The sequence below is a fragment of the Leopardus geoffroyi genome, chromosome C2, assembly GCF_018350155.1.
Source record: "Leopardus geoffroyi isolate Oge1 chromosome C2, O.geoffroyi_Oge1_pat1.0, whole genome shotgun sequence".
Lineage (NCBI taxonomy): Eukaryota > Metazoa > Chordata > Mammalia > Carnivora > Felidae > Leopardus > Leopardus geoffroyi.
In genome coordinates, this window is record NC_059333.1 from 98,448,515 (window position 1) to 98,469,748 (window position 21,234).

At 38.7% G+C, this 21,234-nt stretch overlaps 1 protein-coding gene across 1 annotated transcript in view; it reads left to right on the top strand.

Moving 5' to 3' along the window:
- Positions 1-21,234, top strand: part of WDR49 (WD repeat domain 49) — a 140,217-nt gene that overhangs the window by 51,633 nt on the left and 67,350 nt on the right. The window contains exon 7 of the mRNA XM_045503057.1: positions 8,340-8,573. Coding sequence (XP_045359013.1) covers positions 8,340-8,573 — 234 coding nt within the window. The remainder of the gene's footprint in view (positions 1-8,339; positions 8,574-21,234) is intronic.

Sequence of the window (21,234 nt, forward strand, 5' to 3'; positions counted from 1 at the left end):
CTTCTAAAACATTTTTGTTAACTGTCTGGTAATTTGGGATAGTCTCTTGGTGCTTGCTCATTTTGGGGATTTTGACCTCCAGCTCTTTCATTTCAGCATAATTATTATCTGTCCTTATGTAATAATTCCAGTATCTGGACTTGGAAAGATCTAAATCGGACATTGGCTATTCTGGTGATTCTTTCTCTTGGTGACTTGTTTCCTTTTTATGTTTTGTTATCTTTTATTGTCATCTCATTTGTCACTGTTGCTAAAGTCTAGGCATTCTGAGGAACTAAACTGGAGATGCTTTCCTCCAGAAATTTCTCTTTGTTTCTGAAGGTGGAAACGAGCAAGGATGCTGCCTGTGGCCACCACGTGCTTCCTTTCTCTTGTCCAGTTTAATTGAACAGTCTTGCCTCGGTGCCTGCGCCTAGCGGATGGTCCAGGGCTTACGCTCCTGGTTGTAGGAGCTTTTCCGTGTTAAGTTTGTTACTTTTTTCCTCTTTTTTCTTTTGGATCTGTGGAGATCGTTCCCACTCCTTGAAAACTCAGCAAGGCAGCAGAAATGATGTTCTGTTCAGAACTGTGTTCCTTTGAAGCAGAAAGGCCCCCTACAAAAACCTAGACTGTAACGACACTTGAACCAGAGTTCTCTTGTTCCAGCTGGTTTTCGTTTGTTTGCTTCAAAGCTGTGATTAGTATAGATCTCAAGAGAGAAGAATGAGAGAGAGAGAGAGAGAGAGAGAGAGAGGAAGAAAGAAATTTGAAGTATTTAAGTTTACTTCGTAAAATAAGATAGGAATGGTGATCTTTGAAAAGCAAAATTAGAAAAAAAAAATTTTGAAGACTAAGAAAAATTCTGTTATGTGAGTAATGATAAGGGCAAAAAAATCAGTTTAATTGAGATTTTTTTCAATATCCCAAGTAAACTTTTGTTCTGAAAAAGGGAATCACCTGAAATAAAATGTTGGTATTAGTTAAGTGTATTAAACTTGAGTTTATTAAATTTAAATTTATTAAGGCTGAACTAGGACATCAATGAGATTTTTGCAGAATAATTCACAGTGTTAGTTAGAAAGGTTTTGACTTTTTCTAGTTCAGCAATAGAATATACAAACCAACACCTAACAGAAATTTAAGTCTTAGAGCTATAGATCTTCTCTCATTTTCATTGAAAAGAATGAAAACAAAAAAACAAACAAACAAAAAAACCAGAGAAGATAATGGTTATGGTAACAACTTAAAGATGATTAGCTCAAGAGAAGATTTTAATTTCCAGCCAATATTTTGGGTTTGACTTCAGTCCTGGGCGGGGGGGGGGGGGGCGGAAACTGGTAAAAATATTTCTTAAAGGAAACTCTGTTCTATGACTTTATGATAAAACATTATCTGAAGTATTCAGTAGAATACTTTTGCTTGCATATATCATGTCAAACAAAATAGCCTTTAAGGGTTCACTGGTGATGCTTTCGTGGATTATCCAGAGGCTTAAATTCTAAATAAATAAGCTTGTTAAAACATAAAGGACTATTCAGGAGACCCAATTCCATCAGGTCCTGTTATGCTATCGTCTGCAAGTAGGTTATCCATTTTTGTGGATTACCCTGGAGAGCTGAGCGGCTGTACTGCTGTCCTCAAAATCCCCTCGTGATACATACTCTCTTTCCCTTTTTCTTGTTTCATTTTATATCTATCCCCTACAGGACTGCAGGAGTTAGTAGCAAATGTTTGATGAAGCCAAACAGGTCTCACTTCGATAGTCACCTGAGTCTGTTTTCTGCTTTTCTTTCCCTCACTTTTATATCATTATTGGGAAACTATAAACCTCTTTTGTCTCCTACTTTGAATTCAACTTGGAGGGGCGCCTGGGTGGCTCAGTCGGTTAAGCGTCCGACTTCAGCTCAGGTCATGATCTCACAGTTCCTGAGTTCAAGCTCTGTGTTGGGCTCTGTGCTGACAGCTCAGCCCGGAGCCTGCTTTTGATTCTGTTGTCTCCCTCTCTCTGCCCCTCCCACACTCACGCTTTTTCTCTCTCTGTCTCTCAAAAATGAATAAATGTTAAAAAAAAATTAAAAGAAAAACTTGGAGATGTTGCCAGTATATAAATAATGCTGATTTGGTTTTAGAAAGTGCACTGAAAACAGATTCTTTATCTATCCGTACATCTATTCATGCATCCACCCATCCATGAAGTTACCCGTTTACAACTCTAATAGAGGACGAAATAACAGTTTTGTTTATTTATTTTTGTATCTGTTTAGTACAGTTTTACTATGTTTATGTGAAATGATGCTGTCTCTTGCAGGAAGCAGGGGAAAAAATTCTTCAGCAAAATTAGACTGACAACATGGTGCGGTCCTACATTTCTTTGGTCCAGTCTTCAGAGTGCACCTTCTTAAATCTGTTTGAATTGTTGTTGTTTTGGAATGCACAGATGATAGGGTGAGCAACCTTGGTACATTCTGGACAGAATTGAAAGAATTTCAGAGCTGGCAGGGGTCCCTTTAGGAGAAAGGTGAGGAAATGAAAAGGTAACATTGCATACCTGAACTGCCAACTCAGAGTAGTATTAAAATGAGGGTCTAGGTGTCTGGTCTCAGTCCAGTGACTTCTTGTTCTAATGTATACAAATAACAAAATATTTGCTTTGATAATCCTGCATTATTAAATGGCCAACCGTTGAAACAAGGGGAAGTTTAGGCAGAAAAATATGTCCGCATCGTTACGTAAAAAGCTAAATGTTGTCATGCTATTAAATCATAAGCTCGGGTACTCATTCCTTTTAATATAAAAATGGAGATGAAATAGAAAGCTCCCAAACATGCCATTTCAAGGACTAGACTTAGGAAGGCTGAGTGTGGACGGACATCACAAGTTCTCAGCTATCATGATGAAAGCCGGATGTGCAGTTTAAATGAAAATTTGTGGAAAATATAAAATAAAAAAAGCATCAATAGTTCAATTGTAAGTTTTAAGCTTAGATGTTTGTCAGTCTATCTATTTTTCCTACTGAGAATGACGAAAACCTCTCTAGGAAATCTGGAATGAAAATTGGTATTAAATATATGTCTTTCTGCACTGTGGCCTAATTCTATCCCTGAAGTCAATTTCAACGTAACAGAGAAGAACCGGGCTTCTCAAATACTAACTAGACATTTAAGTTACATTTTGTCAAAGAATGTGATTAATAAAACTGAACTAATGTGAGATATTTTTGTGATTAAAAGCATAAAGACTGACGAGGAAAGAAGGGGAATATAGTTATCTGGTTTAAAGCCAAGCCACATAATATTACTGACTAAGCTGAGAGAAAGATTTCTTGTTCAAGGATATTAGCACCGACCTGAAAACCATGTAGAGAAGCAGTCAAGGTAGAATGCAAAAGAAATGCTTGGGAAATTAAAAACGAACAAACAAAAACAAGAAAACAAAACACTAATACCTGAGCCCCATCCTCAGAGATTCTGACTTAATAGACCTGGCAGAAGGGCCCAAATAGGTCATTTCTAAGGTACCATTGGTGTTTCTAACGTCAAGATTAAGAACCATTTGTATAGAATGTGGTAGCGTAGAAAAACTGGAAAACATGGTATGTGACATGATTTCTAAGAGAATACTAGAACACTGTTTTGTGCAATGATGGTAATACATCAATATTGTTGCTTTGATTCTCAACAGAGAGAAAAATTAGAGAATTAAAGATGGGAGGGGACTTAAAGGGATCAAGGATCACTAATTAAGAGAGTTAAGGGATCTTCAGAGGAAGAAGAGAAATCAAAACAATAAAATTAATTTTAAGAACAAGTAATGAATATACACATTTTGATAAAAACATATTTCTAGTTTTGACTGCTAATAGCAAGAACTAACCTATCATAGACAAGAGGTTATCACTCATCTATTTTTAATTTTTCATTTAATTTATGTAACTAAGTGTCAATAAAATATTAAAGGCAATATAAATTACTTGAACAACACAGTGGAAAATGATTCTGTGAAAATTATAGTCCATTAATACTGTTGAGTTATTATTAATCTATATTCAACTATGCCCCAGATTATTATCCTGACATGAAGTTAGTTTCTATTTTTTAGAAGGGAGTCTATACTAAACAAGACAGGATTCTGAACAATGAGGGTATAAAGATTATAAGCAGTACGAGTGTTTGAGAATGATGGAGATGCATCTAATCTTGTGGCTTTAACATTCAAAATAAGTTTATCAATTCTATTTTATTTGGAGCACATTGAAAAATATTTGCAAGTCTTTGTTATTATAGTATTTATATTTTTGAGGATAAATATATTCTGGAGTATTGCCAGAATAGTTTAAATAGAAATAATTTAGTAATGTTTAAGAACCAGAATGGTTCTTTAATGAAAAATTCTTGCCACAGAACCAACTTACTTCATAAATATGTATTCTTGGGGTTAGAAGGATTGGTAATGCTGTTTATCTGGCAGGGGTTGACTAGGTCATTTTAAGTTTGTTATAATTGTTGGTAGATGGAGAGATTACCCTATACATGAAGCATAATTATTTCTATAAGATGTTTGAAAAAGTTTCATAAAATGTCATTGTGGATTTTATGAGATTTGCCATTGGGTGAATAACGATGCAGAAGTGAGGCAAGTTTTTATGGGGTTCTGTATTCTTGGATTTTATCCTAGCTGATGAACTCCACCAATGAGCTGGATAAATAGTTATTAGCTGAGCCACAGGTTCAACAAATTAAAAAAAAAAAACTTATTGAACATCTATTATGTCTCATGGGATATGTGGACAAATTAGGGAGGAATTGTCAATATAACTGAATTAGGATTCAAAACTATATTGTCATACTTGGAAACTTTGAACAAAAAGTAGGAAAATCCTAGTCTTAGCTTAAAGCATCAGATTTTTGAAGGTAGGATGGTAGACGTCTGGCTTGATTATTTGTTCGTGGGAGTAAGATTTAAGAGTTTTGCACAGAGCCTCAAGGTAAGCAAAATTCCTGATGGAGTGACTTAATCACGATGCAAAAATAAGTGACTTGAAAGCGGTCACAGCGCCTGTAACAGTGTAGAACACACCTGAAATACTGGATCCATTCTGAGGATTTATCTTGCATTTTGATGAGTAGAGAGATACTGTCTTAAATTGATAACGCGATAATTATTGTGTAAGTATATTATTTTAAAGTATCACAACCAGTAGGGCCAGAAAAAAAAAAAGTTTAGATTGGGAGGAATGAGAAGGGAGAAAGAGCATGTAAGCAACGCCTTTTCATTCAAAGGAGAGTCATTTGATCACTATGTGATATTTACGCGCGCGCGCACACACACACACACACACACACACACACACACACACACTGCTATTATTTGGTGTCATGAAGAAATCCATGACTCAGGAAGAGTTAAAGAAGGCTGTCTCCAAATAATAAAAATTTAAAAGATAATTTAAAAAAGGCTGTCTCTGAGGAGTAGGGCTTGAGGTTTAGAGGGATGGCGGATGGGCTGCAAATAAAGCCCTCCAGTGCTATTAGATTTCACACCGTCAACATATCCAACTATGGTTTCAAAAGTTAAAAAAATCTGAATGATGATCCTCCCTGGAGAGAAAGTGCAAAGACTGAGAGAATCAAGAGGCTGCTATGGATCAGTGAGTTCTGATGTTAAGATGGTTGAAGGAACTGGGATCATTTACCATGGACAAGAAGTGTTACGAAGAGGCTTATGATAAGAGACTCTTAAAAACTGAGAGCAAACTGAAGGTTGATGGGCAGTGGGAAGGAGGGAGGGGTAGGTGATGGGCATTGAAGAGGGCATCTTTTGGGATGAGCACTGGGTGTTGTACGGAAACCAATTTGACAATAAATTTCATATATTAAAAAATAAAATAAAATAAAATAAAATAAAATAAAATAAAATAAAATAAAAAGAAGAGGCTTATGTAGATGTAGGAAAAGAGGGTAGAACCAGAAGGTAGAAGAGAATATCTCTGGGTGAATGTACATAGTAGATACCACAGGGACTTTTAACCTGCAGATTCTGAGTCTATACATATGTTTGGGAGATGCGCATGTCTATACACTCAAAGAAATTATATGAAAGATTCTGTATATATATATGGGCATATGCATTTAGGAGGAGGGGATAGACCATCATTTTGAGCAGATTTTATTTTCCCGAAAGATTATATGATTTAAAATAGGTTAAGGGACACCTGGGTGGCTCAGTCTCTCAAGCCTCTGACTCCCAATCTCAGCTCAGGTCATGATCTACAGTTCGTGAGTTTGAGCCCCACATCAGGCTCTGTGCAGACGGCTCAGAGCCTGCTTGGGGTTCTGTCTTTCCTCTCTGCCCCTCACCTGTTTGTGCTCTCTCTCTCTCTCTCTCTAAAGATAAAATAATGTACTTTAAAAATAAATAAATGAAATAAAATAGATTAAGAGCTGGGGTGTCTGGGTGGCTCAGTCAGTTAAGTGTCCAACTCTTGATTTCAGCTCAGGTCATGATCTCATGATTTGTGAGTTCAAGCCCTGCACTGGGCTCTGCACTGACAGTGTAGAGCCTGCTTGGGATTCTCGCTCTCTCCCTCTTTCTCTGTTCTTCCCCCACTTGTGCTCGCTTGCTCTCTCTCTCAAAATAAATAAACTTAAAAAAATAAAAATAAGTTAAGAACTACAGGGTTGCCTGTAAACACTCACTTAAACAGAGACCGTTTTTTATCAATAATTTAGAAATCTTACATCGGATAACACAGACTAGTTTATTTGAAAGAACCCTTTCTGCTCTTAGGTTCTTATATCTACACGATGAAAAAAATCATAAAATACACTTAATAATAAAAGCATTTATTGAACACTTTTTACATGCTGGTTATCATACTAAATGCTTGACAGGGGCTCTGGTTCAATCCTCAGAGCATTGGATGAGTTAGGTACTACATCAACACCTCAGACAGACAAATAAACTTGTTAGAGGTCACCGTAGAATAAGAGGCAGAACCAAGATGAGAACTCAAAACGTCTAACTCTAGAGCTGGCCTGCTCGCATCTTTTGGAGGGACTTTTCACCGTCTTCACCGTGACTCTCCCTCACTGGCCTGCGTTAATGCTGTTCCATGAGTGAGAACAGCAGCGTGTATACCTGCAAAGCTGCTCTTCCTGTTTTCTCCCGTGTTTGTCTCATTCTGTCTGCATGTCATTTCTGTGCCTTGTTTGTCTGTGTTTGAATAAGAATCTGATGTCTGTGGTTTATGTGAACTTGAGTGCACTTAATACCGAGTCTTTTATTTCACACGCATACACAATATATATGTATGTATATACTATGTAGGTAATATGCTATACTCTATAGCTATAAAAGAGGTTAATATGTACATATGTGTAACAACTATATAAAAAGTGTTATATATAATATTACATATAGGAGACAGAGACTCTGTATTACTTTTCATTTGCTATTGTAACAAATAACCACAAACTCAGTGGCTTAAAACAACACAGATGCATTTGTGTTCTGTAGGTTAGAATCCCAGCATAGGTCTCACTGGGCTAAAATCAAGGTGTTGGCAGGACTCTTCCTTTTTGGAAGCTCTGGGGGGAATTAGTTTCCTTGCCTTTTCCGGGTTCTTTGGCTCATGGCCCCCTTCCTCCATCTTCAAAACCAGCAATACTGGATGGAGTCCTTCTCATACCCCATCACTCTGCTCTCTCTCATGATTACACTGGACTCACCCATAGCATCCAGGGTAATCTCTCCATCTCAAAGTCCTTAATTTATTACACCTGGAAAATCCCTTTTGTCATGCAAAACAACATATTCAGACACTCCAGGGATTAGGAAATGGGCATTTTGGAGGACTATTATTTTTGCCTACTACAAGCACTTGCTAAATACATCATCCTTCCGGGGATTGGGACAAAACACAATTCTTCCATGCGGAAGATTACAAGTGAGGAGATATTTGGGGCGCTTGGGTGGCTCAGTCGGTTAAGTATCTAACTCTTGATTTTGGCTCAGGTCATGACCACACGGTTGTGAGATTGAGCCCCACATTGGACTTTGCTCTGGGTGTGGAGTCTGCTTAAGATTCTCTCTCTCTCTCTCTCTCTCTCTCTCTCTCTCTCTCTTCCTGTCTTCCTCTCTTCCTCCCTCCCTCTCCCTCAGCCCCTCCCCCCACTTGAGTGTGCTCTCTCTCACTCTCTCTCTCTCATGTCATATGTGCCATATGTTACAGTATAAATAACTGTAACACTGTGGAGGAAACAGCTATCTGCCCTGGGTTGAGAGGGAACTAGAAAAAATTTGGGCTAAAAGACTACAATTATTCTTGACATGTTCATATGACTTTGTCACTTTTTAACCAGGTTTTGAGACTCTGGGATATTCAGCACCAGCTGCCCATCCAGAGGATAGCTTGTTCTTTCTCCAAAAGTCAGGACTTCAGATGTCTCTTCCACTTTGACGAAGCCCACGGACGACTTTTCATCTCATTTAATAACCAGCTCGGATTGTTGGCAATGAAAAGCGAGGCCGGCAAGAGGGTGAAGAGTCACAAGAAAGCAGTCACTTGTGTTCTTTACAATTCAGTCTTGAAGCAGGTAATGATGCTTCTCTGTCACTCTTCTGACACATCCCCATGTCCAGAGGCTCATTTCCTTAATTCAGTGTAAGGCAACTGAGGACAAATAGAAAAAAAAAAAAAAATGTGGGGAAGAAATGATTTAACAGCCATGTGCTTTTCTGCAATAATGTGTGTTCAGGTGGAATTGAAGGGTGATTTCGCGTCCAGCCCGTGACCACAGCAGCACAGATAGAGTTGTAAGGAATTACGATAGTCCGACTAAAACATACACAACGTGTAATATAATTGAGCTTCTGTTCGTCGCTCGCTAGTTTGGGTCTTGGTGCCAAATGCCAGTGAACCTGGCTGTAAAGTTCTCTTTTATGAGCGCCATCCTCCTGGATCTCCGCGGAAAGTTCTGAAATATGCATGAAATGTAATTAGCAGAGATCCATTTTGCCAGGCATATTTTACACCAGCGGCTCACAGTGGCAGCCCGGAATGTATTCATAATAAAATGATTCAGTTAAATGTGGCGCCACTTGGTATGCAGCGCCAGCGGCGTCTGTCTCCCCGCTACTTTAATGACACTTTGCAGCCTTTGCTCACGGGATCGCCACCTGCATGTCAATGAGGACGCCCTTGCTCCTCTGGAGCAAAGATGCCGCGCAGACCCCAGGCCTTCCGAGAGGACCAGGGTGCGGCGTCGTGGAGGGAGAGGCACCGGGGAAGTTTAGCCTGCTGCAGTGATCACCTCAGGCCTGATGGTAACTGCACAGCAGGAGCGGAGCAGAGAGCTGGTATCCAGCTTGCGGCCAATTAAACAATAACTCCAACCCGTCCTCCTTTCCCCTCCGCAGAAGCTTCTGCGCTCGTGCAGAAACGAGTGGTTCGGTTTTTGTGCAAGGGGTGGAAAGCCCTTTGTTGGTAATGAGTAGTTTGCCGTGTCAGTACTTTAAACACTCTGTTTTCTGGTTATTGTAGGAGATAAAAATCCTTTACAAAACAATCCATTTCGAATTCCATCTGCGGGGAACATTCTCCCGTAAATGTTTTACTGAAGTTTATGAAGGCAGCCAGTTAATTCGGCTCCCTGGTGGCCACTGAGAGATGTTATTTATTTCCAGGAGAACATTTTGCTAATTGAGATCTGCAAAATTAAAAAGCTAGGTCTGTACGTGGATGTTAAGATCTTATGTTGTCTCGCCATTAGATGAGCAATCTCCCAGGCGGAATTCAGGAAACGGGACACGAAGATGAGGGATCTCCCATTTGGGATGTGAAGATAAAGCCAAGATAGCGGAAATACAGGCGAATTGCAGGGAACAATAGAACACGCACATATGGGGTACGAAGTACGGTTGAGTTGGGTGTTCACACCTGTACTTATTTTATTTTTTTATTTTTTTTATTTTTAAAAAAAAATTTTTTTTTCAACGTTTATTTATTTTTGGGACAGAGAGAGACAGAGCATGAACGGGGGAGGGGCAGGGAGAGAGGGAGACACAGAATCGGAAACAGGCTCCAGGCTCTGAGCCATCAGCCCAGAGCCCGACGCGGGGCTCGAACTCACAGACCGCGAGATCGTGACCTGGCTGAAGTCGGACGCTTAACCGACTGCGCCACCCAGGCGTCCCTCACACCTGTACTTATTTTTGCTGTTAGCAGTATAAATAATTAAAAGCATTAATATGTATATAAAGCACGTAGAACCGTCCCTAGCATGCGTGTTTCTTAACTATAGCGGCTAGGCTACAGAGAAACACTTTAATGTGGCATTACATTTATAATTATAAACATGTATTGCAGTTAGGAGCAAAGAAAACAAAGTCACCCACAGTCCCATCCCCCAGTGAGAATGTATCATTTCAGAGTAATTAGACCAAGCCAATAAAACAGTTTTGAACAAGTCCAGGTGCCAGGAATGAGGAGTCAGATTGCTACACTCCCGTCTCTTTCTTCCAGTAGCTCGGGGAGATTCAGGTCCAGACCATCTTGGTGTTCACTGCTAAGCAGGGGCTCAATTCAGGATTGAGGGATGGAAGGCAGACACATTACTAATTCACACCTTCCAGGTGGAATACAGTAAAACGCAGTAGAGATGAGAGCAAAGTGCTGTGTCCACGGCGGGTGGTCAGTTCTGCCTGGGGCTGGGCTGGGTGACAGAATAGAGCCCTGAAGTCTTAGAGTGGGACTCTGTAAAAGGGGAAGGAAGCAGTTCCAGACAGAAGACACAGCATGAGCTTTCAGAGAGCCTCCCGTACTCACAGGACATTTTTTTTTTTTCAACAGGGAGAGGATTTATTCTGGTGTTTGGAGGTACTTAGCAAATGTTGTGGGAGTTGAGGCAATAAAGGGAGTTTACAGCCAGATTGTGAATGTCATTCACTGAATGTACCACAGCCTGGTCTTGGAAAAATAAAGCATGGACTTGAGTTTAAAACAGAAATTTTCGGGGTGCCTGGGGGGCTCAGTTGGTCACATGTTCAGCTCTTGGTTTCAGCTCAGGTCATGATCCCAGGATGAAGGAATTGAGCCCTGCATCGGGCTCTGCGTCGAGCTCCATGCTGAGTATGGAGCCTGCTTGGGATTCTTTCTCTCCCCCTCTCTCTGCCCCTCCCTCCCTCCACTAAAATAAAAACTAAAAAATTAAAAAGAAAAAACCAGCAGTTTCACAGTGTGACCTCAGACCCCTGAGGGAGCTCAGATTCTTTCAGAGAATCTGCAAGATCAAAACTCTTTTCATCATAGTAGTAGTCATTCGCGTTTTTCATTATTGTCTCCTGAATGTACACTGGGGTTTTCTAGAGGCTGCGTGAGGGGTGATGACATCATTGCTCTAATGGCTAAAAGAATATAAGCTTTTGTATTCTTGTGTTTTCACAGTTTCTCAGTTTAAATTTCTAATATGGTAAATACATAGTATATTTATCTTTGTCTCTGTCTCCCACATAAACTAAACCTGTTTGGATTCTTCAGTAATTTTTAAGAGCCTTAAGGGATCCCAAGATCCCTTTGAGAGAGAGAGAGAGAGAGAGAGAGAGAGCACATGGGAGGGGCAGAGAGAGAGAGAGGAGAGAGAGAATCCCAAGCAGGCTCCACAATGTCAGGGAAGAGTTAGACAAGGCGCTCGGACCCATGAACTGTAAGATCATGACGTGAACCGAAATCAAGCATTGGACACTTAACCAACTGAGCCATCCAGGTGCCCCCAAGATCTAAAGTTTTTAGATCTGCTGAGTTAGATCAGAGTTCAGGGTCCAGCAGATAGCTTAACATGTCTAAGCTTCAGTTGATTGACTCTTAAAAATGTATGTGTCTTGTGGTGAGGGTGTTGGGTGATGGAGGTGGGGAGCATAGATGTGAAATTGGCAACAGCACATATCTCTGCAGCATTGCTTTGCTATAGCCTGCCTCTTAGAAACAGCCAGCTTTATCAAGGCTCCCCCTGCCCCCTATACCTCTCAGGCTAAATGCTGGTGATTTATGACACTACTATTCTTAAACTTCTTGCTATTCCTTAATCTTTGTTTTAACCATGTGCATGTGAAAGGAAGATGTTAGGAGGATTACAAGGGAGGAGGGGATCCTGAATTGGGCTTATCCAGGAACACCACTTTAGGAGAGGTAGTTGTTGATCCTGCCCCTTCTCTCCTCACTTCCTGCTCATAAACACTCATCCCCAGAGCTCCTCTTGGTCCTCTCCGCTCCCAGAATCTGCAGGGACACCCCAGATGGTGTCCCTCTCCCCTCTCTGAGCGTTGCTCACATTTCTAGTTGTTTCCAGTCAAACGCTTCACTAAACTCCCATTTTTCTCTCCTCCTTTGATTTTGATGTAGGGGGAAAGATCCTTCCATTCCACTTCTGTATCTTCCTACAACTCCTTAGACTCTCCGGAGCATCAAATACATCTCAATTGCTAGATTTGGTCAAATATCACCCTTTCTCATTCCAGGTTCAAAAGGAATCCAGGCTTTTTCAGTCCACAGGAACTTGCTCTTTGGTTATCTGGTTTGGTGGGGTTTTTTGTTTTTTGTTTTGTTTTGTTTTGGTAGACTTTCTCTTTGTCTGAGTTTAATGAAAACCTCCCTTTCTGTTGTCATTTTAATATGTTGCCGAAGCTTTATTATTATTTCATTCTCTTTGGACTTCGGCAGAGACCTGACATAATCCCTGTATTAAAGCAACTGGGCGCAGCTCTGCGACTTTTCTTTATCCACCTGCCTTTTGGTATCCTTGTACCCTAATCTAAGAAAGTGATGTTATACCCTGCAAAATCTTTTAAAAGAAACCACATGCTTTACCTCACCCGGCAAAGCTTGCCCTCACAGCTCACAGCAGAACAAGTTGGGACAGGATGAAGGAGTCCCTGGAATGCTGAATTTTGAAAGAATCAAAGGAACTCAATATCCCCGAGGCAGTTCTAATGAACTGTCTTTGCACCGAGTTCTTAAATGGAGCTTTTATTAAAAACTCATGAGGTTAGGAAACTTAAAAAAAAAAATGTATTTGTAGGACTCCTATAAACTGGAATAGATAAAATTTCTGAGTGATCACTCTGGCTCTCATCCTAATGATGTGGGTTTATGTTGTTTTTGTAAAATATGGTGATGTTTCAGTTTGTCTTGCATCTAGGACATATTTATAGTCAGACTAGATATTTAGGCATCATTGCATTTAGGCAGAGAACGATATTAACTATTTTTTATTATTTAAATAACTTAGCTTTGTAAAGCACTACATGCTTATTATAAGAAATTAAAACAATGCAGCAAGCTCAAATAAGGAACTAAGTATTGCTGAAATACCATCAATATGTTCTAAATATCTCTGTGTGCATAGAATATTTTATATAAATATGGTTCCGTAAGCTTCTTTTTTATTCTATAATATATTGGAATATATTTCCTTGTACCTAAGTGTATGTAGATCTACTAAATCATTTTTAAAAAGCAGCACAGTATCCCTGTGTGTGTATCATAATTTACTGATCCATTTGCCTTGATGAGAATTTTGCTATTATGAACTTTTTTGTGCATAAATACATTCACACTCATGACTTTATTTCTCTAGGGTAAAATCTTAGGAATGAATTCTAGGTTAAAATATATGCATATTAGATAATTTGATACACAAATTGCCTCCCAGAATCTTACCATTTTACCCGATCTCCAAGAGTAAGCATATTAATCACATGCATGGTTATGTAAAGAGACATGTCCGCGGCTGCCTGGCCGCCTCCAGCAGGACCCTTGAGATCATTGGTGGGGTTCCCACGTCTCAGCATGGGATATTGACTTGGAAAATTTGAAGACTAGACCCTCTTCATATTAGCCAGAGTGGTGCTCTTTATCGAGGACCACCTCTTGTACTATCACAGCAAGGCATAATGCCAAATCATTCATTAAAAATGGGGCTGGAGCCTGGGGAGGCTCAGTCGGTTAAGCATCCGACTTCAGCTCAGGTCATGATCTCACAGTTCGTGGGTTTGAGCCCCACATCAGACTCTGTGCTGACAGACAGCTCAGAGCCTGGAGCCTGCTTCTGATTCTGTGTCTCCCTGTCTCTCTGCCCCTCCTCCACTCGTGTTCTGTCTCTCTCTGTGTCTCGAAAATGAATAAACATTAAAAGTTTTTTTTCTTTTTTTAAATGGGGCTGGACTATAATTTTTTAGTGACAGTGTATCTCTTGTCCTCTCTTCTGCACACCATTTTTTGGGAATTGAGATATTTGAGAATCTAACCAATTCAATTGGTAGTTCCCTTGGTAATTGTAAATCTGAGCAAAGGGAAGTGGACAAGCTTGAGGGAAATTTATCTCCACCTTACAAGACATTATACCTCTTTAGTGCTTGTATTCAGGTCAAAGCCAATGAGTTTCTCTTCCGAACATAGCTGGATGAACACTGATGAAAACTTTCTCCTTGCCTGCCTTATTTGCTGGACTCCAAGTGACCTTCCTTTTATTGACACGGCTCTTCTTAAGTGGTCAGCTTGAGGCTGTACTTGGTTACATGTCAATCCTGAGGCCATGGGCTCTGGTCACCTGTTGGAGACATGGGGAGTACCCTCGTCTTAAGGTTACACCAAATCATATATATATACACACATATGCACATACGCATATTTAAATGTCATTAACCTGGAAAGAATAACACATTTCAGTGTTACAAAACTCAAAAGGATGTTGAGTGAAAATTTCAGTGAAAATTTCCTCTTCTCCATCTCTACCCTCTCAGTTTCCTTCCCTCGAGGCAACCAGTTTTGACTTTCAGGAACTACTTTTAACCGCTATTCTATTCATACACAAGGAAACATATATACTCACTTTTAAATATGGATAGATTTAATTCTTAATATTTAAGAATTGATGTTATTTTAAATGCTGTTTTCACAAACGATAGCATATTGTATGCACAGAAACACTATTCTGTACATTGATTTTTTACCTAACAATACAGCCTAAAGATCATCTTATCTCATTACCTAGAGTAGCCTCTTACTTTGTTACAGTTGCACAGTATTCCATTACATGGTTGTAACAAAGTTTTTCGTCAGCTTTTACGGACATTTTTTGATTTCAGTATTTTTATATTACAAATAATGTAGTAGTTTTCAACCTTGAACACACAGATTTTAGCACTAGTGAGGAAATATCTGTGGAATAAATTCCTAGAGCTGAAATTATGGAGTCAGAGAGTATTTATGTCAGTGACCTTGATGGATATCGTCAAATATTCTCCATAAAAGCCACCCTTTCCTCAGCCTCTCTCAACATCACAGTCTCAGCCTTTTTTTAAAAAAGAATTTTTTTTTTTTGAAGAACACTTTTAGGTTCACAGCAAAATTGAGTACAAAGTACAAAGATACTCCCATATGCCCCCTGTCTTCCCACACTCATACCCTGCCCCACTATCCACACCCACCACTAGAGTGGTACATTTATTGCAAATGATGAACCTATACTGACACATCATTATCACCAAGTGTAACCACAGTTTACATTAGGGCCAATCTTGGTGTAGTACATTCTGAGAGTTTAGACAAATGTATAATCTCATGTATCCACCATTATAGCATACAGCCTTTTCAGATTGGCTTCTATCACTCAGTAATATGCATTTATGTTTTCTCTATGTATTTTAATGGCTTGAGCGATCTTTTTTTTTTTTTTTAATGTTGAATGGTATTCCATTGTATAGATGTTCCACCGTTTATTTATCCATTCGCTTACTGAAGGACATCTTTTTTTTTTTTTAATTTTTTTTAAAATTTTTTTTATGTTTATTTTTGAGACAGAGTGAGACAGAGCATGAACAGGGGAGGGTCAGAGAGAGAGAGGGAGACACAGAATCTGAAAACAGGCTTCAGGCTCTGAGCAGTCAGCACAGAGCCTGACGCGGGGCTCGAACTCACGGACAGTGAGATCGTGACCTGAGCCGAAGTCGGACGCTTAACCGACTGAGCCACCCAGGCGCCCCTTTTTTAATTTTTTTTTAATGTTTATTTTTGAGAGAGAGAGAGGAGAGACAGAATGCAAGTGGGGGAGGGGCAGAGAGAGACAGAGACAGAATCTGAAATAGGCTCCAGGCTCTGAGTTGTCAGCACAGAGCCCAACGCAGGGCTCAAACTCACAAACCATGAGATCATGACCTGAGCCCAAGTTGGATGCTTAACCGACTGGTGCCCCTTACTGAAGGACATCTTGGCTGTGTCCCTGTATCGGCTATTATGAATAAAGCTTCTGTAAACTTCCATGCATAGGCTTTTGTGTGGTCATGAGTTTTCAACTCCTTTGGGTAAATATCAAGAAACATGATTGGGAGCTTGTATGGTAAGAATATGCTTAGTTTTGTGCCTCCCAACGTGGCTGTACCAGTTTGCTTTACACGGGCAATAAGAATGAATGATCTTACTGCTTTACAGCCTCATCAGCATTTGATGTTGTCAGTGTTCCAGATTTAAGCCATTCTATTGGAACGTATAGTGTGTACAATAGATGTATAGTATCACATTATTATTTTACCTTGTATTTCCCCAATGCCATATAATGTGGAACATCTTTTCATATGCGTATTTGCCATTTGTTTATATTGTTTGGTTAGGTGTCTGTTAAGATCTTTGGCCCATTTTTTAATTGGATTGTTTTCTTGTTGAATTTTAAGAGTTTTTGTATATTCTGGGTAACGGTACTTCAACATAAATGTCTTTTGAAAATGATTTCTCCAAATCTGTGCCTTACCTTTTCATTCTCTTGACAGTGTCTTTTGCAGAGCAGAAATTTTTAAATTTAAAAAAAAAAATTTTTTTTTCCAACGTTTATTTATTTTTGGGACAGAGAGAGACAGAGCATGAACGGGGGAGGGGCAGAGAGAGAGGGAGACACAGAATCGGAAACAGGCTCCAGGCTCTGAGCCATCAGCCCAGAGCCTGACGCGGGGCTCGAACTCCCGGACCGCGAGATCGTGACCTGGCTGAAGTCGGACGCTCAACCGACTGCGCCACCCAGGCGCCCCAGAAATTTTTAAATTTAATGAAGTCCAGCTTATCCGTCTTTGTCTTTCATGGACCATACCTTCAACGTTTTATCTAAGAAGTCATTGCCAAACCCAAGGTCATTTAAATTTTCTCCAATGTGTCTTCTTGGCGTTTTACAGTTTTGTGTTTTATGTTTTTAGGTCTGTGATCCATTGTGTTGGTTTTTGTGAAGGGCGTGAGGTCTGCGTCTAGATTCATCTTCTTACATATGGATGTCCAGTTATTCCTCCACCATTTGTTGGAAAGACTATCCTGTCTCCGTTATATTGCCTTGGTTTCTTTGGCAAAGATCAGTTGACCGCATTTATGTGCATCTATTTTGGGGCTCTTTTTTCTGTTCCATTGATCTAGTTGTCTATTTTTATGCCAGTATTATACTGTGTTGATTATTGAAGCTTCATGGTAAATCATGAAGTTGGCAGTGTCAGTCTTCCAATTTTGTTCTTTTCCTATAATATTGTGTTAGCTCATTTGGGTCTTTGGTCTCTTTATACAAAGTTTAGAATCGGTTTGTCAATATCCACAAAATGACTTGCTGGGATTTTTATTTGCATTGCATGGAATATATTGGTTAAGTTGGGGAGAACTGAGATCTTCACAATATTGAGTTTTCCTATCCATAAAATATGGAATATCTCCATTTAGTTAGTTCTTTGATTTCATTTATCAGAGGTCTGTAGTTTATGTCATATAGATCTTGTTCATTTTTTAAATTATACCTAAGTATTTAATTTCAGTAACGAATGTAAATGGCATTGCAGTTTTATTTTCAAATTCTACTTTTCATTGCTGCTTTATAGGAAAATGATTGACTTTAATATATTAACCTTGTATCCTGCTATCTTGCTGTAATCACTTTGGTTCTAGGAGTTTTTTATTTATGCTTTTGTATTTTCTACATAGAGGATCATGTCATCTGTTAACCAAGGCAATTTATTCCTTCTTTTCTAATCTTCATGCCTTTTATTTCCTTTACTTGTCTTAGTGAGTTAGGTAAAGTTTCTAGATGATGCTGAAAAGGAGTGATAAGAGGGGATATGCTTGCCTTGTACCTTAGTATGGAAGCTTCGTGTTTCTCACCATTAAGTATGATATTAGCTCTATGTTTTTTGCAAGTACTCTATCAAGTGGAGGAAGTTTCCCTCTACTAGTAGTTTACAGATATATATATATATATATATATATATATATGTATATATATACATATATTTATATATATATATTTTTTTTTTTGATAGAGACAGAGAGAGAGAATGAGGGGGAGCAGGGGAGGGCCAGAGGGAGAGGGTGAGAGAGAATCCTAAGCAGGCTCCCCCATCACAGAGCCTGACAACTGTGAGACCTCGATCTGAGCCGAAATCAAGGGTCAGCCACTTAACCACCTGAGACACCCGAGTACCCCAAGTTTACTGATAATTTTTATCATGAATAGTTATTGGATTTTGTCAGATGCTTTTTCTGTATCTACTAATATCACATGATGTTTCTTCCTATCAATGTGATGGTTTGCATTAATTGATTTTTAAATGTTGAAGCAGCCTTGCATACCTGGGATAAGTATCACTTGGTTACGCTATGTGACTTTTTTTTATGCATTGTTGGATTTGATTTGCTATTATTTTGTTAAGTATTGGTGCATCTATGTTTATGAGACATATTGGTCTGTGGTTTTCTTTTCTGTAATGTCTTTGGTTTTGGTATTTTGTTTAGTTAGGGTGATGCTGGCCTCATAGAATGAGTCAGGAAGTATTCCCTCTGCTTCTATCCTCTGAACAAGACTATCGTAATTTGGTATCATTTCTTCCTTAAATTTTCATAGAATTCATCAATGAACCCATTCAGCCTGTGCTTTCTGTTTTGGAACATTATGTGTTTTTAACTTTTTTTAAGTTTATTTATTTATTTTGAGAGAGAGAGAGGCAGGGAGGGGCAGAGAGAGAATCCCAAGCAGGCTCTGCACTAACAGAGCGGAGCCTGATGCAGGGCTAGAACTTCATGAACCATGAGATCATGACGTGGTTATGAGTCAAGCGTGGTTAAGAGTCACGCTTAACCAACTGAGCCATCCAGGTGCTCCTGTTTTAGAATATTATTAATTATACAGATTCATAGAGGTACATGCACCCCAATGTTCATAGCAACCTTGTCAACAATAGCCAAACTATAGAAAGATTCCAATTGTCCATCGACTGATAAGTGAATAAAGAAGATGTGGTACATGTATACAATGGCATATTACTTGGCCATCAAAAATAATGAAATCTTGCCATTTGCAATGACATGGATGGAACTAGAGTGTATTACACTAACGAAATCAGAGAGAGACGAATAAATACCATGCGATTTCAGTCATGTGGAATTTAACAAAATAGATGAACATATGGGAAGAGGGAAAAAGAGGGAGAGAAGAAAATCATAAGAGACTCTTAACGATAGAGAACAAACTGAGGATTGATGAAGGGTGGTAGGTGGGGGATGGGCTAGATGGGGGATGGGCATTAAAGAGGGCACATATGATGATGAGCACTGAGTGTTGTACGTAAGTGATGAATCACTGAATTCTACTGATACCAATATTGCACTGAGTGTTGACTAACTAGAATATAAATATTTTTTTTAAAAGGCACATTATTAACTATTGATTTATTTTTTTTCACTGATATAAGCCTATTTGGACTTCTCTTATGTCTATTTTTTTCTAATATGTCTATTTCTCGCGAGAATTTGGGAAGATTGTGTATTTAAATAAGTTGGCCCATTTTGTCTAGGTTGTCAAATTTGTAGGCATAGAGTTTTTATAGTATGTATTCCTCTATTATCCTTTTAATGTCTATGGGATCTTTAGTGATGTCCCCTCTTTCATTTCTGATATTAGTGATTTATGTCTTCTCTCTTCTTTTTTTTCTTAGACTAGCTAAAGTCTTCTCAGTTTTACTGATCTTTTCAATAAAGGTTTTGGTTTCACTGACTTTATTAATTTTTGGTTTTCAGTTTCATTGATTTCTGCTCTAATTTTTTCTTTTCTTCTGCTTACTTTTAATTGCATTAACTTTTCCAATATATGCATAAATTTTCCTCTAAGCATTGCTTTCTCTGCATCCTAAAATTTTTGTGTTTTAATTTAGTTAATATTTTAAAAATTCTCTTGAGAGTTTCTTTGACCTATGTGTTATTTAGAAATGTGCCATTTAATCTCCAAGTATTAAGGGATTTTTCTAGTTACCTTTCTGTTGTTGATTTCTAGTTTAATTTCACTGTGGTCGAAGACCAGACATTGTATGATTTTTATTCTTTTAAATTTGTTTAAGGTGTGTTTTATGTCCCAAAATATGGGACATGTTATTTTGGTGAAAGTTCCATACAAGCTTGAGAAAAATATGTATTTTGTCATTGTTGTATGAGGTAGTTTATTTTATATTTGTATCCACTTGATTGATGATATTGTTGAGTTCAACTATATCATTACTGATTTTCTGCCTGCTGGTTCTGTCCCTTTCTGGAAGAGGAGGGTTGAAATCTTCAACTATAAAAGTGGATTAATGTGTTTCTCCTTACAGTTCTACCAGTTTCGCCTCCTGTGGTTTGATGCAGTTTGTTAGAGTCACACACATTAAGGAATGTTATGTGTTCTTGGAGACTTGACCCTTTATTATTATTCCCGTCTTCATCCCTAATAACCTTCTTGCTCTAAAGTCTGCTTTGTCTGAAATTACTATAGCTACTCCCACGTCCTTTTCATTTGTGGTAGCATGGCATGTCATTCTTTGTCCATTTTACTTTCAATCTGAATGTATTTTTATATTTAAATTGAGTTTCTTTTATACGACGTATAGTTGGGTCTTGATTTTGTTATCCAATCTGACAATCTGGCTTGATTTGTTCATTTAGTGCATTTAGATTCAAAGTGATTATTGATACAGTTGGATAAATAGCTTTCACTTTGTCACTGTTTTCTATTGGTTGCCCTCGTTCTTTGTTCCTGTTTTAATCTTCTGTTCCTTTTCTATGGTTTTAATTGATTCTATTTCCTCTCTTTTTTTAGCATATCAGTTACATTTTGCTTTTAGCTTTCGAAAAATGGTTGCTCTAGAGTTTTCAATGTACGTTTATAACAGATCCAAGTCCACATTCACATAATGCTATATTACTTTACAAGTAGT